Genomic DNA, 17,122 nt, shown 5'->3' with positions numbered 1-17,122 from the left:
TCTTTAGGCACCGTCCAAGCCGACTCCTTCGCCCCCCCCTCCCAGGCTGAGATGCTAACTGGGAGCGAGCGTCGCTTTGTTTACTTATTCTATACACACACAACCCGTCTTTCGAGCGAGTGGTTTAACCCGCCCTCCCCTTGTTTCTCACGACAGCTCCGGGAGAGGAAGTTACAATGTCGCGAGCGGCGGGGATCCTGGCGCGGGCGTAGAGGGGGGATATCCTCTGGCCGAAGCGCGACGCGGGGGGCGCGCGCCGAGGTTGCTTCTGCTCTGGCGGAGCTGCGGGGGCTGCCCTCAGTTTTCTCCTCAGTTGAAGGAGGAGGAGGGCGGCGGCGGGGGAAGGTGCACGCGCGTGGCTGAGAGAGGAAGAAATAAGGCAGCCCGCGAGCTATGGCGTCTCTGAAGAGAGGGGACTTGAGCGAGGAGGAAAAGGAGTTGCTGGGAGTGATTGGGAAAGGTAAGGCGGGCAAGGGAAGTCTGGCTCCAGGCCAAGCCGAGAGGCGGAGTGACGCGGGTCGGCTGCCTTTTGAGTCTATGCGACCGGGCCTTGCGCGCCGGGCCCGCGCTCACGCCCATGGAGGTTGCTTCTGGAGGGGGGCTTTCCCCCTAGGTTTTTGCTTCCTCGCCTTCTCTCGTGTGCTTTGACTGGCCGCTGCTCCCAGTGACTGTTGCACGCCGGCTGCTTTTTTTTATCAGATCGTGCATATTTTCATGCAAAAAAGGCAATAATAATAATAATGTCTTCTGAAGACTTGTAATGAGAAATTTTCTATCTTTCTATCTTTATTTAAATTTTGAGTCATTCTGTAATGAGTGTCATTAGAATTGGAAAACGTATAAATGGCAATGATATAAAGGTTAATTTTGAAAGCCATGAGGCGGGAGGGAAGGAAGTCGATAGGCTCTAAGAGCCAGGGCAGGATAGTGGATAAAGATGATGTGAATGTTGTATAATATTAAATTACACACACACACACACACACACACACATATATAATATTTATTTATCTATACCCCGCCCATCTGGCTGGGTTTCTCCAGCCACTCTGGGTGGCTTCCAAAAGAACGCTGAAAACATGATAAATGATCAAACATTTAAAAACTTCCCTAAACAGGGCTGCAGTAATGAGACAAGGGACTCTGTTCCTTTTTATCCCATTTACCCCTTCTTCCAAGGAGTTCATATGATTCAACATGTTTCTTTCTTCTGATCTCACCCTCCCCCCTCCCCACCCCGTTTTATTTTCACAACCAACCTGCAAGGTAGGGCTAGGGAGACGGACTGGGCCGAGGTGCCAACCTGGGTAAAATATTGGAGGGTCCAGGTAAGCTCCACATGATCAATCACAAGACATGGCATGCACACAATATTTGAATGGCAATGCCCATTTGCGGGAGGGCAGCCCCCTCAAATATTTTATTGGGGGGGCAAAGAGACTTCGGCCCTTAAGAGTTGGCTCCTATGGACTTGGTCAAGGTGAGTCTCATGTCTGAGTAAATATTTGAATGAGCTCTACCTACATACCACACATTTCTAGCACCCACCCACCCAAGAATCTTGTGACCTGGAGTTTATGGGTGTTGGGAATTATAAGTTAGGGGGGTACTTTAAATTCACAGTGTGTACTCAATAGTTGCATTCAAGGAAAGTCTCGCTGTGGAGTGCAGAGAGGAGTAAGGCAGACTGCAGTGACCGGTGTAAAAATCAACACTTTGCTAGCTGTCATAGTATTCCAGAGGTATGGCAGACCTTGTCAGCAGCTGCTCCTAAGCAGCACTTTTGTTGCAGCAGCAGCAGGACATGGAAAGTTATTTCCCTTCCTTTGCTGGAGTACATGCTTCTATAAAAGAGTGTTAACTGGCGGATGGAGGAAATATGCCTTTCAGTTTACCCCCTTATTTCGGAGGTGGTTGTTTTGTTTACAAATGGGTGAGGTGTTGGCACCAAAACTTCCAAGTTGCTGGCAGGTTGTTGTTTCCTTTGGATGTGATCTTTGTATTGTAAAGGTCACATGACTTCAGAGTCTGTTATCATAACTGACTTAGTGTAAGAGCCACCACTCATCCCACCTGCAAGTTGCTGGTATTGGGGATGGAGGCAGCCACATGATGCACACAAAACTGCATGTGATAGATTTAGTTGAATGCTACTTTATTCGGTCATAGTGCTTTATCTATTCATGGAAATAATGCCTTGCCTTTTTGCAATGCTTCTTGAATGTCAGCTGCTGGGAATCACTAGCAGGGGAACAATGTAATGTGTTCTTTTCTACGTACGGAAGTAGCTACTCAGATTCTTTACACACAGCGCTAGTCAAACTGTGGCTTAGCATGGAAAAGAGGGTTCCCAGAGCAGAGATTTCAGCCATTGCACTTTGCAAGCTGCAACCACGTTTTGTTTTTGGTTTCACAACTCATGGTTTGTCTGGAGTGGGACAAACCACAAACCCATGGGTTTGGATGGCATGCTAAACTAAATCATGGCTTAGCTCATGGCAGCAGGGCAGCAGCAGGACCAGAGGACAAGCAAAGTAGCATCGTCGTCATCATCATCATCATCATCATTATAAATTTCCATTCTACCCTTCATCTGAGGCTCACAGGATGGTTTACTATAAACACATAAATACCTAACATAGTAAACAAACAAAAACATTACACCCTAATAACCTCTCCAAGAACCCACACACTTACACTAAGCCATGCATAGGCAAACTCTTCTCCAGATGTTTTGGGACTACAATTCCCATCATCACTGACCACTGGTCCTGTTAGCTAGGGATCATGAGAGTTGTAGTCCCAAAACATCTGGAGGGCAGAGTTTGCCTATGCCTGCACTAAGTCATACTTTAGCTTAGCATTGCATGTGAATAGAATAAATGTTTGTTTTTGTTTGTTATTTATTCAAATTTATTTATTTATTTTCAAATTTATTTATTATTATTAAATCTTCATACCACACTTCATTTGAGGATCACAGGGCAGTTTACAATATAAAAACACAAAAAAATCATAACGTAGTAACAAACAAAAACAATAACCCCTGTTCTGAAAATAATTTTGCAAAAGTGTCATGCAACGTTGTTACAACATGTGTGGTAGGGCAAATGTTTGACAGGTGCCTCATACTTTATCACGGCAGAATTTTATGATTCCATGATTCGGAGTGAGGAGTTCAGGCTGAAATCCTCATTCAGCCCTGAGATTTATTGGATGGGCTTGGGTCAGTCATGATTTCTCAGCCTAGCCTGTCTCACAAGGTAATAAGAGGAGGAAGAGATAAGAGCTACATATGTTACCATGGTCTCATTGGAGGAAGCATGGGATACAAATGTAACAAATTATTAGATTCACTGTATTGATTTTCTGTTTAACAGTAGACTTCACAAACTCTTCCTCTCCCTTAGGAAGCCCTGAAGAAGCTGCACGACTGCTTGGCAGCAAGAATGTTCGTGTGAATTGTTTGGATGAGGTAAAAGACTTGACTCAAAATATGTGTCTAGATTGGGTAGAGTCAAATTAAAGAAACCTTGGGAATTCAAAGGCTGGCAGATTTCTATAAGCAAAATAATACTTATCAAGGAAACCTGTTTAACATACTGGAATCAGAAAGTATCCCTTGAGTGTACTGGAAAATGATTACGGTCAAGCAAGTATTCAGTATTCCCTGCTATAAGTGAACTAGTGTAACATGCCTGAACAGAGGTATAATATGCAGATTTTTTTTGGACCTGAAATATCCTCTTTGATTTTTCAAAGTAAGCTAATGCTTTTTTAAAAAATAAGAAATCCTCTATTTCTGATAGAAAAGCGACCTGAACTTTTGTTAATGTCAGATTTACTTATCGTCTTCTGAGATTACATGTTTGAAACCTCAACTTTCCCAAGGCCTTATGATGGATTGAGGAGTGAAAGCAACATATTACATAACTGAATATTTCACAAACATAGTGGGCTGTTTTAAAAATGTAGTTGCAAATGGCTGTTTCTGTTTGACTTATTTTTGCAGGCGGGGGTGGGTCAGAGGTGAGTCTATCAAAAGTGTTACTGTGGGGAAAAGTGTACAGTGTATATGTACCATAACACATTTTGTGCTTTTGCGACTAACTTCTCACAAACTGGCCGGAATCCAGTGCAGAGTCAATGGGTTAAGTCTGCCTCATATGTTGGATTTTGACTGTTGTCCCTGTAGGTTTTTGATTTGATTTTTTAGTGAAATAGTTCATCTTGGCAGGAGCTGTTCAGCTGTAGAATTGTCCTAGGAAAGTGTCTCCCATATCATCCAGAAAACCTGCTTTATCACCACTTAATGCAGTACAGTGGTACCTCGGGTTACATATGCTTCAGGTTACATATGCTTCAGGTTACAGACTCCGCTAACCCAGAAATAGTACCTCAGGTTAAGAACTTTGCTTCAGGATGAGAACAGAAATCGCGTGGCAGCGGTGCGACAGCAGTGGGAGGCCCCATTAGCTAAAGTGGTGCTTCAGGTTAAGAACAGACCTCCGGAACGAATTAAGTACATAACCAGAGGTACCACTGTGCCTGGAAAAAAAGTATTCAAATTCATAACCAGACAGGTTCCACAGTGAGCCCCTTGTGGAATATCCTTTCTTTAGTTTAGAGGGAAATACAGTGGTACCTAATGGTCAGGGGTCCCTTTACCTTTATAGAGTTGAAAGGGACCCCAAGGGTCATCTAGTCCAATCCCTTGCAATGCAGGAATCTCAACTAAAGCATCCATGACAAATAGCCATCCAACCTCTGCTTTAAAACCTCCGAGGAAGGAGAGTCCACAACTCAGGGAGCCTGTTCCACTGTCAAACATCTCTTATGGTCAGAAAGTTTTTTTCCTGATCTTTACTTGGAATCCCCTTTCTTATAACTTGAAGCCCTTGGTTCGAATTCTACCCTCTGTAGCAGGAGAAAACAAGCTTGTTCCCTCTTCCATGTGACTTTTGATTGCAGGTCTGCCGGCAGGGACGGTTTTATTCCTATTCATCTGAATCCAGCCCACTATATTTACATAACATGATGAGCCACTCACTTTGTGGTTTCTTCATATTGGTTGTCTGCATGTTGTTTGTATAGCATCTTCCAGTTACTTGGCTTTTTCCTCCATTTCTGAGATTATTTTTGAAATGTTTTCCAGAAGTGCTGTATAATGTGTGAGTTGGCTCTCCTATATAGCTCTGAGGCCAGGTGGTTATCTTTTTTTTTTAATCCTCATTATCTTTTTTTCAAAGATTTTTATTAAGGTTTCAACAGATTTATAATAACAAACAAGACAAAATAACGCATCAACAAACAATAAACGATAAAAAACACAAAAACCAAACGAAAATATATACGTTCGAATCTTAATTTCATATAACTTACTTTCCTGACTTCCTCACATCTCCCTTTCCTGTATTCAAATTTCCAAATTAGTTTCAGCAAATTCTTCCTTTATTTTAACTAATTTTAATATTTCTTAATTTCTTTTAAATTAACCATTCCCACTGCTGTTGACTTATCTTCTAATCCCCCATCATTTGATTAATTCAACTGTGTTTCTTTTTTTAATCCTCATTATCAATTCGTAGGGAGCAGATTAAGGCAGGGAAAGGGGCACCACTCTAGAGTTGGCTTCCTGTCCAGGTGGCCTGTACAAATACCTCTTTGCTCCTTAATGCGCAAAATTTCATCCCACCACTTGGAATATACGGTATTTTCAGCATGCGGAAGACTCGTGTGTATAATTTGAACAAGTCTCCCTGAATTTAAGCATTTTAATCTCTTTAGAAAAGAACACAAAGCAAAGGGAGCTGCTGGAAATGAGAAACAATGGAAGCAGAGGTCCTAAATGCCATTGTTCATTTCTGGCTTAACAAATGTATGATTCATAACAGAGAGTGTGTGTGAACTGCTGCTTAAAATAACAGGTTTTTCACCAGTGCCTGCAGCTAAAGAAACTACCCAAAACTGGTAATGATCCATCTCTCCCACATGGCTCCCCAAATATAAAACTTGCCTATTATATAAATTGCCATACTGCACACTCAAATATAAAGAGGTCCTTTGCAGGTCTCCCTGCTTGCAGCTGTTACTCTTCTCAGAGAATTGTGTGGTTTCCCACCAAATTAGACATGTTGTTAATTGTGTGAAAGCAACTGATGTGCACATTAAAAATATATATCTTACTAATACTTTTATTAATACTTCAGATTATTATTAGAATAGTTGCCTAGGAATTAAAAGCTTAAAAAATTCTACCCCCCCCCCCACCCTTTTAAAAATCTAAAGAAATATTTATTATCGATGCTTTGCTCCTATCTCCAGTACAAGTAAGGGGGCTCTATTATTTGCTGATACACCAAGTCATACTAGCTACTCCAAAAGCAAAACTGAAAAGCTTTTCAGAAATATAGTCATTAGTATAAAAGTATTGATGGGTGTGCGGGGTGGGGAAGAATTGCAGTTGCCCACATAGAAAGGCATGTAATGGTAGCTGAAGTTTCCTTCTCATTAGCAGCTTACATTGAAGCTGAATGTGTACAAAGGTATCCTCTGCTAAATTGGAGACATAGTTGGTTTTCTAAAAGCTGGATTTTGTTGAAAGAATATATAGTTAAAGAGTATTCAAATGTAGCAAAGTGAACATCAAAAAGGCTATACCATGGGTAGGCAAACTAAGGCCTGGGGGCCGGATCCAGCCCAGTCGCCTTCTAAATCCGGCCCACAGACAGTCCAGGAATCAGCGTATTTTTACATGAGTAGAATGTGTCCTTTTATTTAAAATGCATCTCTGGGTTATTTGTGGAGCATAGGAATTTGTCCCCCCCCCTTCAAAATATAGTCTGGCCCCCCCCAAAGTCTGAGGGACAGTGGACTGCCGAAAAAGTTTTCTGACCCCCTGGGCTATACTGTATTTGGAGTGCTATCTTTTCATTTTAGAAGTGTAGCTTGCTTGTGTTTAAATGCTACTGGAGAAGAACGAACAGATATATTTGAAGGTCCTGTATTTATTTCTTCTTTCCATAGCATGGCATGACTCCTCTGATGCATGCGGCATACAAAGGGAAAGTTGAGGTGTGCAAACTGTTGTTGCGGCATGGGGCTGATGTTAACTGCAACGAACATGAACACGGATATACGGCTCTGATGTTTGCTGGGCTCTCAGGTATCTATGAGGTTTTCCCCGTTGTTAATTACATCTGCTTCTTGGTGCAGATAAAGGAATCCTTCGTGTCTTTGTGTAGGCAGAATTTTTATCTTTTGTTAAAGAATGATGTGTTAGAGGTAAGGTCTACCTCTACTTTATAGGCAAGATTGCTATTCTTTTCTTAACCAAATACTATTTTTATTGTAAGCCACTGGTAGTCTTTTACTGGAAAATAGGGATAGAATTAATAGCTAATCAGACAACTCTGAGGACCCAGTTTTGCTCTTGGATATCTGTTTCACCCTCTGGACCTCTCATGGAGGAGGCACTGAAGAAGGGCCTCAGATGATGATTGCAGGGTCCGGATCAGTTCATGGAGGCAGTCCTTGAGCCATTTAAGGTGTTACAGGTATAGCAGAGTACAGTATTTATATTGTGTGTGCATATTGATTGTCACGGTTTATCTTTGTTCTTTAAACCAATAAAATCAAACATCAGCCATCCAGGTGTTGTTCTTGGGCTTAGCTGGAATGTGCCTTTAAAGGGTAACATCTTTATTTTAAAAAATATGGTTTGGATTTCAGGGTCTGTTAAATGTCTCTCTCTCTAGCAAAAGGTAGAAGCATGAATAGCAAACAATATTTGTGAATGCATATATCAGATTGTGGGAGTAAGAAGGCCTCTCTGAGGGGAAAGAGGTGGTGAAAGCGTTGAAGGAATAAGAACGTGAGAGGAAATGTCAATAGGAATTATTAAAATAACATGAGGGAAAGGAAGGAGATAAGAGAGGAAAGTCGTTATGGGAGGAAGAAGAAAATGTGAAAGGACCATGGAGGAGAGGAGGAAAGAAACTGGTGGTTTTCTCTTGGGGTGCGGAATACAGTAAAAGAAATTACAGGACATGTGCAAAAAGTAGTTTGAGAGGCATCAGTGGATGGAAAGGGGAAATATAAAATAATGTGCTCTTCACCTAGAGCCTCTGGGTTAGAAAATTCTGCCTAAAATCAGGAGGCTGAGTCATAATACTTCCAGAGCACATATATGAACTTAGCTCATGGAAAGCTAAGCTATGGAACTCCCTACTGCAAAAAATAAAAATAAAAAATAAAATAAATTAGCAATTTCCAAAGATGGATTAGATGACAGCAGAAAGTGATGCCACTGGGGAAGGCTAGTGCAGCCGTCAGGCCTTGGTGCAGAATCTATTCATACTGGCAAGACAGAGGGTTGGGTGAAACCTTGAGAAAGCAAATGGCATCTTCATTTCCAGCTACTGGGGATGAATAAGGACTGTAGCTCTGTGGAAAAGCACCTTCTTCACTTGCAGAAAGACCCAGACTCCATCTGTGGTGTCTCCAGATAGGGCTGAGAAAGACCTGTGTCTGGAAACTTGGAAGAGCTGCTGCCGGTCTGTGTAGACTGTATTCATCTCAGCCAGATGAAGCACTTGTATAAAGCAGCTCCTCATTTTCTAAATGCCTTAAACTGCAGATTTACAAGGGATTAAATGTTTTAATGTCTTGTAGGGGGACGACCCACCAAAAAAACCTTATATGGCTGAAACTTTTCTACAGACTCATTATGAGAAATCTAAATGAAAGCTGTTCTCTTCTGTGTTTAGGCAACAAGGAAATTACGTGGATGATGTTGGAGGCTGGAGCAGACACAGATGTCGTGAACTCAGTGGGAAGGACAGCAGCACAGATGGCTGCCTTTGTGGGTAAATGGAGCGGCCATTTTGAATTACCCTTCATGAAGTCCAGGGTGGGAAACCTGTGACCTTCCAACTGTTGCTGGACTCTGACTCCATCATCCCTGACTATCGGCCGTGCTGCCTGGGGCAGATGGAAGATACAGCCCAACAACAAGTGGAGTGCTGCAGGTTCCCCACCCCTCCATTAAGGCTCTGAGAAGATGGAGATTTATTTGACTTAATGTTTATTGGCAACGGGGTGTTCAGTACCAGGTTCTTAACTAACTCAAGGGGAAGACATTTAAAAAATATTCATTGGGTGATTGCTGCTTTTCTCAAATTGCTCTCTAACATTAGTTGCCGCAGGAGGGGGGAATGTTGAATTTGTAATTAAGGAAGAAATCTGCTCTATTTCGAACTCAATCATCTGATTTTCGGTAAAAATCTATCTAAGTCCAGCTCAAAAATGGGTTTAGCTCCATTTGTGGCCAGCCTTCCCTGTCATTCCCCTTGTTGACTTCCCCCTTTCTTTGAGAAGGAAGATGTTAACTAGCAGCAGGGAGGAGTTTGCTAGATAGGAGTAGCCTCCGTGAGCTGATAACTGTATGTAAATCTATATTTAAATAAATAAATGGTGGTGCTCTTTGAGCTGTATTTCCTTTTAAGGATAGACTATGAAGAAGAAGAAAATATTTTTGTTTGTTTTTCCTGGCAAAGGGGTTGGAAGGATTGGTGAGGAGAGACCTTTTACCCAATTTTTTTTTAAAAAAAGTGTTCTAAAGTCAAGTCTTTTGATGATTACATAAAAAAAAAAAACCAGACACAAAGAGGATTGTGAGACAAGGAGACTAGTGGATCCAGTCAAAAGCCCCAGCACTTTATTGCAGGAATCTGCTTACAACTTGGGGAAAATTACACCCACATATCACATCCACTACATCTGAACAGTCAGTCCTTAGTCAGAGATTCAGTCACTGTAATTGCCAGTCTGCATTGGAAGCTTTGCAATCATTGTTTCTAAAATAATTTAAAAAAACCTATTAACGAGGCGTAATCACTAAGCATTCTACCGCTGGCTGAAAGGTGAGCCAGCATCAATCATGCAATCTTATATGAGCTGCTTTGAAATGTCATGTAATGTCATATCTTCCAGAAGAATTAAATTTTTGACTGGTTAGCAGCACCATTTTTAGATTTAGTTTGTGCAGTGAACTAAAACAAACTTATAAAAGTTAGAACTGTTTCATAATGTGTCTTAAAAGCTGCTTTGCCCATCAGATCCTAAGTTCTCTGAATAGGTGAGTTAGTTTAGTTCTGTAAACTTCATATTACATATAGGCCTTGAGCCTTGAAATATTGCCTCTGTGTGAAGCTATTTCCATTTAGTTCCACAGTGGTTTATTAGTATAGTACTTCCTCTAAATGGTGAACAAACTCTGTGATTTGTGCTTCATGTGTGAAATAATTGTTCTTCATCTTCATAAAAGATGCACCGTTCTCTTTTTAGGTCAACATGACTGTGTCACTGTTATCAACAACTTCTTTCCTCGAGAAAGGTTGGATTACTATACAAAACCACAAGGACTTGACAAAGAACCCAAACTGCCAGTCAAGTTAGCTGGACCTCTGCATAAGATCATTACAACTACCAATTTGCATCCTGTTAAGGTAGAGTGTTCATATTTTGGCTTATCCTTCAGGCATACTTGTCAAATAACTTACAACCTTGTTGAGGTCAGTCCTCTAAGAAAAAATATTTAGCCTATGGAGTTGGGTGGAAAAATTTGGCCAGCAGCTAATTTATGATTCTGAGCTTGTTCTTGATATTCCATAGTCCTGGCCTGCTCACAGGGGCTTTAGTACCTTATTCTCAAATGGAGAAATATTTATTGTAAAATAGTCCCCAACATGAAACACTCAAAGGTTAGCACACGGAAGATCATTGTACTCAAGCATATACACCTTAAGACTAGCATAGTAGTCTTCAACTTTTTGAGATCCAGGACCTACTTTAAACCCAAACAGAGATTTGGGAGCCCATTTCTTATTCATATATTTGTACAATGGTAATGTTGCTGCTATGACCCACCTTAGATTAGGTCACAACATAGTAGTGTGTCCCAACACACTAGTTCAAGACCAGTGATTTAGCAGAAGCAAGGCAGCATCTCATAAGGACTTGCATGCAAAAGAAGAGCTGAAATCTACTTGTGTGACACTCATCTCTGTTACCAGTTTCTGTGAAACCCTGTAGTTTCAGAAAGGGCCCGATGCGTGTAGCTGGAAGCTACAAGTGAGACTTGCAACAAAAAATAGCTGTGTGAGTTGCTACAGTTCAGAATTCAAACAACTCCATTCCATTCCCTGTCTGTAACAACTGTTGTTACAGTTGGCTTGTTTGGTCCTTGTTGGGCTGTTTTGTGGGTTCCTGTGGGTTTTGTGGCTTAGGGGATTTTTTGGTACTTATCCAAAACTTGGGGGTTCCCCCCAGTCTGCTGATACTGCCCTCCCGTACATAGGTGTTTTTTGCTACATAAGCAATGTCACTTAACACCATGAACCTTGGAAAGGGTTATGATGTTCAGTTGCTTGATCAAAGATTCATTCATTTTGTATGACTATCACTTCCTGTAATAAGTATTGCATGCATTGTGGACACTAAAATGGGTCAGTCATGTTCCCAATGTGATCTACCTATGGCCTGGCAAGTTTCTTAGGTAATATAGATTATTTAAGAAGATGAAAGAGCAAGAAGTCCTGTTAATATGAGCACTTAAAAATTACCTATTGATTCTGTTTTAAATCATCTATCCAGGAAAGATAACTCTTGTTAATCTTTTCCTATAGATTGTATTACTAGTGAAAGAAAACCCTCTCCTAGCAGAGGTTGAAGCAATGCAGAAATGCTACAGAGTGCTGGATCTGATTTGCGAGAAGTGTATGAAGCAGAGAGAGATGAATGAAGTACTGGCAATAAAAATGCACTACATTAGCTGTATTTTCCAGAAATGCATCCTCTTCCTTAAGGAGCGAGAGGATAAATTGGATGGATTAATCAAAAGGTATGATCCCCATCATGAATGACGTTTAATGCCTGCAGAAAAGCATCTGTGTTCATTTCTATCCAAGTAAAGACAGACTGCTTACCTTGAAAGCTAAAATGAATGGTTTGCTGCTCAGTTTCCTTCAAATCCCCATGCTATCTACAGCTAGATGAATATTCTCCATCGTTATCTACAGGTTAAGCCATTAGTTTGAGGAAAGGGACAAAAAAAAATGCATCTTTTGAGATACACACACAACCGCCTTCTGATATATATATTAATCCTACCCATGAGGAAGGGATTCTGCTCATCTCTCCTTCATCCTATCTTCTTGATCCTCCTTCCCTGGGCTCTTCTTCTGTGTCTCTTTTATGCTAGACCAAGATTATTTTTAAATCTTTGCTGAGGCCTTTTAATCTGCTATCGTGTTTAAAGATCTGAGGATGCTGCTGATTCTTTTTAGGCTGTTCTGCTGTAACAGCAGTAATTCATTTTTTTTTATTGCAGTAATTCACACTGATGGACAAGATAATTAAGTAAAAGGCGCTATGACCTGGTTCACATGGCACAACAAGCCAAGCAAGCTTTGGCTATAGCTTGTGGTTAGTGAGGACACAGTGTAACCATGAGCTCAGGTTTGGACAATATGCTAAGCCAAAGCTTGGTTTAGTTCCGTGCAATGTTGTGGGAGCGAAAAGGACTTGAGAGGAGTAAAGTAGCTACAATGTCCTCTCAAGGTACCCACATGTCTGTTGGGAATCTTAGGTGAGATACCCTGCAGTGGAAGTTGCTCTCAGTACCAGTCATTACATGGAAGGAGCGTAAGATCCAGTTGGTTTATTGTTGCAGAAGATAAGGCCTAGTTAAACAGTTCTGGGGATAGATATATACAGCAGTAGGCTTTTGCAGACACTGATACAAACAATGAAAAAGTATATCCGTTGCTCCAAATAAACCAGCAATTCAAGACATGACACTGGATAAGTAACACCAACATACTGAGTAAATGACTGAGACCCTGCTAAGCTGACTTGCATTAATCACAGATATGGTCAGGGCACTGGGGAGTTACCATAGCAGCTGGCTTGGCTGCCTTGCACCTGCGATTACCTCATCCATGGGGTGATTTACGGTCATGCCCAGTTACTCCAACCATGTTCCTGTGTTCCCAATAGCCCATAGTTTAGCTTACCATGTTGCATGAATCAGGTCTATGTTTCAGTTGCCCTCAACTTTCATTGTGGGGCAAGAGTATCTTTAGCTGCAGAAACATTATTGTGAAATCTCAGAGCTGAAAGATATAGATACGTATTTTAAGTGTTGCACACAGAAAGTTCATGCATTAGCATCTTTCTCTGTTATGCTGTGGGTATGTAGTTCGAATATTAAAATCTTGGCCTATGTGCTGCGCCGTAAATAACAATGAAACAATGAACAGGGTGGTGGTACAATGACCACTGCAACCAACACAATCGACACCAGTGGTTTGAGCACTGAACCACTGTTATATCACAAGTGGACTCTTTATTACTGCATTTGAAATTGTTCAAGATAAAATCTATTTTGGAAAAAGAAGAAATGAGCACTGAACCGCTGATATATTACAAGCGAGCTCTTTATTTACTGTGTTTGCTATTGTTTAAGATAAAACATATTTGGAAAAGAAACTACTTTTGCCATTTTTATGTATGTTTATTGTTTGTTTACAGAGAGTTGCCTTGGTAATATTATCTTGTGTTGATTGCACCGTAAGGCAGGCATGGCAACTACAAATAAAGCAAAGTGATTGCCCAATAGGATTGGCATGAGTTTTTTCATTCATCTTTTGCCTTAATCTTTCCAGCCTATTAAAAGGCAGGGATGCAGATGGTTTCCCAGTATTTCAAGAGAAGTTCATCCGAGAATGCATTCGAAAATTTCCTTACTGTGAAGCAACCTTGCTCCAGCAGCTTGTGAGAAGCATTGCCCCAGTTGAAATTGTGAGTGTCTCTAGTTTAATAGCTTCTCTTTCTTTGGCAGAACATTTGAAATCCCCAAGATACAGCTTAATGTGTACACTTGATATTTGCAGTTATTCTGAAGAACTGTATTTCATTCGGAGGATGGAAGATCTTTTTTAATGAGTTTCCTTTATATTCTGATAATGTCTATGAATTCCCCAATCCAGGAGCTAGAGTTCCTTCTTAGCTTTATAGGCGAGGAGAGGAGGGGGTATCATGTGCTGCTGAGGATATAGGAAGAAACATAATCTTTCCTTTTCCAAAACCCTGACCGGGGTGTGGGGGAATTTACCTCTTCTGCCACACTGAGCTTCAGAGGAGGCAGAAGCAGCATAAGAGACAATGTGCCTTTGTCCACTCTAAAGTCTAGTGTAATAGGAATCCCCTCTTCCTTCTTCTCTTCTCAAAACACATGCCAGGAAACTCAGACATAAGTGGCAACAAGCCAAAGCTTATGCACCCCTGAATTGATTTTCATTCCCATTTTGCAAATAATCTCAACGTTGTCACCACCAGTATACCTTACGTTGGAATGGTCAGCAAAGTTAAATCTCTGGAGAGTGGAAGAATAATTTCCCTGCTTCCCTCCATATGCCAGGCTAAGATCTTGTATTTAAGAGCAGTGCAAAAGTACTAAAGTGTACATTGAAAATATGCAGGTTTTTTTTTCCTATATCTGCATTAGTGTTGTAGCTGCAGGCTTCTCATTGGCCGGGGTGTGTGTTTATGTTTGCAGTGACTTAACTGTCTTTATCTTTTCCCCCAGGGCTCTGATCCTACAGCTTTCTCTGTACTGACACAAGCAGTCACTGGCCAAGTGGGCTTTGTGGATGCTGAGTTTTGTACGACATGTGGGGGGAAAGGTGCAGCCAAAAGATGTTCCGTATGCAAAATGGTAAGAATCTGCAGGTAAATACCACTGACTGAGATTCTAGCAAGAGATTTCAACTGTTCCTGTATCTGGAGACTGTTCCCTTATAGGAGCAGCATAGATGTTTCAGGTGCTAGATCTTGGATCTCCTAAAGTGAAAGTGAGCAAATAGCTGTTCCTGGTTGCACAAGTCAACAGAAACAAACTATTTGTTGTTCTTAAAATAAGCCAGCTATTGCAAGGTTTAGATTTCCAGTTTTCCATACAGAAATGAATGGGTGCCTTATACAACCTGGATGATTCAAATGCAAGCCCGTCCTTTTTGTGCATTGAGGCATGGCTTGTTTCATTTGCAGGTGATCTACTGTGATCAAGACTGCCAGAAAATGCACTGGTTTACACACAAGAAAGTATGCAAGACATTAAAGGAAGCCCACGAGAAGCAGGAGTTGGAAGCTGCCAAAGCAAAGAAACAGCAAGAAGCAAAGCAAAAGAGAGGTTGGCACACGTCACTGTCATTGCAACAGCTTTCATGTTTGTGGCCAGATTAGAGCAGAGAGGTTTTCAAAGCAATGCTAGTAATCATGCAACACCTAACTACTCAGTGTTTTCTTAAACAACAGGTGGGGGAACAGTGGCAATCCAGATGTTGGGCTTGCAACACTTATCAGATTATTTTGTTTGTCAAGCAGGTTATGAATTTTCTAAACAAAAACAAAGCATTGGCCATGCTGGCTTTGGTTAAGGATAAATGAGGTTCATTCCTCTTCCTCCAGATCTGTTAGGATTGCACTGTCAATAAGGAACCCCTAACAACATCTGTATAGAAGGACATCCTACAGAGTTAAGTGGGGATTTCTCCCTGCTAAATGCAAGTTAGGATTGCAGCCATAGAAATGCACAGCACATGCACTCCCTATTCTCATGGATTAGCAGCAATCTGCCCCCTAAACTCAACGTACTGTTTGGGAACAGCTGAGCTTGCCTGTGCTCTGTAACAAGCAGCTGCTTTCTGAAACTGCCCATGGAATCATAGTTTGGTTTATTTTGTTCTCTGAGCCATTTTAACTTCTATTCCTGGTTTGATTAGTTATTACAAAATAGCTTCTAATACTAGCGTTAGTTTCTGGGATGAAGGAGCCAGTGTTGCTTGTGGGAGTATTTATTTATTTGGTTTTTTTTGCTGCACATTGCAATATATGTATTTCTCACACCCTGTGTTTCTCCTCTAGAGGCAACACATGCAGCAGAATCTGCTTTAACAAGTGAAGAGCAGTCGGCCTCTGAACCAGGAGACAATAAAGAAGAGGACCTCAAATGCGTGGGAGACAGAACTGAGGAGATGGTTCCTAAGAAGGAGGTGCCTGCACTGTCCCCTCAGGATGACAAGGCCCTTGAAGGAGAGACTAGTCTAGCAGACATCACGGTTGAAAAAGCTCACGAGTCTGAACAGTAACAAATGCTGGAGAGCCCAAGGCTTTATGGAGGATTTCCTCTAGACCACAGCATCGGGATATGCAGGTCAATGGAATGCAGTTATAATGCTCACTCTTGACATATGCTGTGATCCACCATATGTCAACTTATTTGTCCTGTGTAACTACATCACATCATCCTAGACTGTGATGACAAGAGCTGAACCATCTGATCAAAACTGTGTAAGAGCATACCCATCTGCCTTCATACCTGCACAAAGCGTAGAAGACTTAAAAGGTATCTGAGAAGAAGGCCATTTGCTAGCAAAATCTTGAAAAATATCTTAGACTTCAGTGCAATAAAGTGCTTGGTCATGATACTGTTAGATCATAAGGGGTGCAACCATCTAAAAGTTAAGTTTTTCTGGCTACAGATTTTGAAAGCCAGTACTGCTACCAGTCTGTTTTCATTAAACAATATCCTGCTCATCTACGTTGGCTTTACTTCCTTGAACTTTCTCTTTCCACTTAAGTGGCTCAATGATTAAAAACACATCATAGCATAAAAAGATTAGTGTTCCCCAGGAAAATAGGCTCACGGTGGCATTTTGCTACACTTTTATAAGATACATCATGATTTTGTTTGTACTTAGCATCACTAATCTTTAAGTACTAATAGTTAGAGCATGAAAGGTCCGCTCCAGTTGGATTGGGAGTGTGTGCAAATGTAAGGAGGAAGGGTTGTTGACCTGGGTCCAGTTATTCCAAATACTTGCAAGCTTTAGGGGAGAGTAGCGGAAACACTGAATCACATACTGAGGTGTTGCAGCCAAGTGTCCATTTCCTACCAGAGAAGCAGGATAAAATTACACAGAATGAGTTGTGTAAAGGATTAGACTTTAGAATAAGAATGTATTATTTATACCCCACCCATCTAACTGGATTCCCCCTG

The 17,122-nt window shown here is 41.2% G+C and overlaps 1 protein-coding gene across 1 annotated transcript; it reads left to right on the top strand.

Annotated features, from left to right (window-relative positions):
- Window positions 1-173: 173 nt before the first annotated feature.
- ANKMY2 (ankyrin repeat and MYND domain containing 2) lies at window positions 174-16,663 on the top strand. Its single transcript, XM_028751577.2, has 10 exons — window positions 174-460; window positions 3,411-3,475; window positions 7,027-7,165; window positions 8,769-8,867; window positions 10,348-10,508; window positions 11,688-11,902; window positions 13,728-13,863; window positions 14,651-14,779; window positions 15,112-15,253; window positions 15,988-16,663. Exons 1-10 carry the CDS (start codon window positions 394-396, stop codon window positions 16,209-16,211), a joined length of 1,377 nt encoding a protein of 458 aa, XP_028607410.2. The 5' UTR covers window positions 174-393; the 3' UTR covers window positions 16,212-16,663.
- Window positions 16,664-17,122: the final 459 nt, after the last annotated feature.

Source organism: Podarcis muralis, chromosome 12 (genome assembly GCF_964188315.1).
Source record: "Podarcis muralis chromosome 12, rPodMur119.hap1.1, whole genome shotgun sequence".
NCBI lineage: Eukaryota > Metazoa > Chordata > Lepidosauria > Squamata > Lacertidae > Podarcis > Podarcis muralis.
The sequence above is the reverse complement of the archived record's forward strand: the minus strand, read 5'-3'. Positions and strand labels throughout refer to the sequence as shown.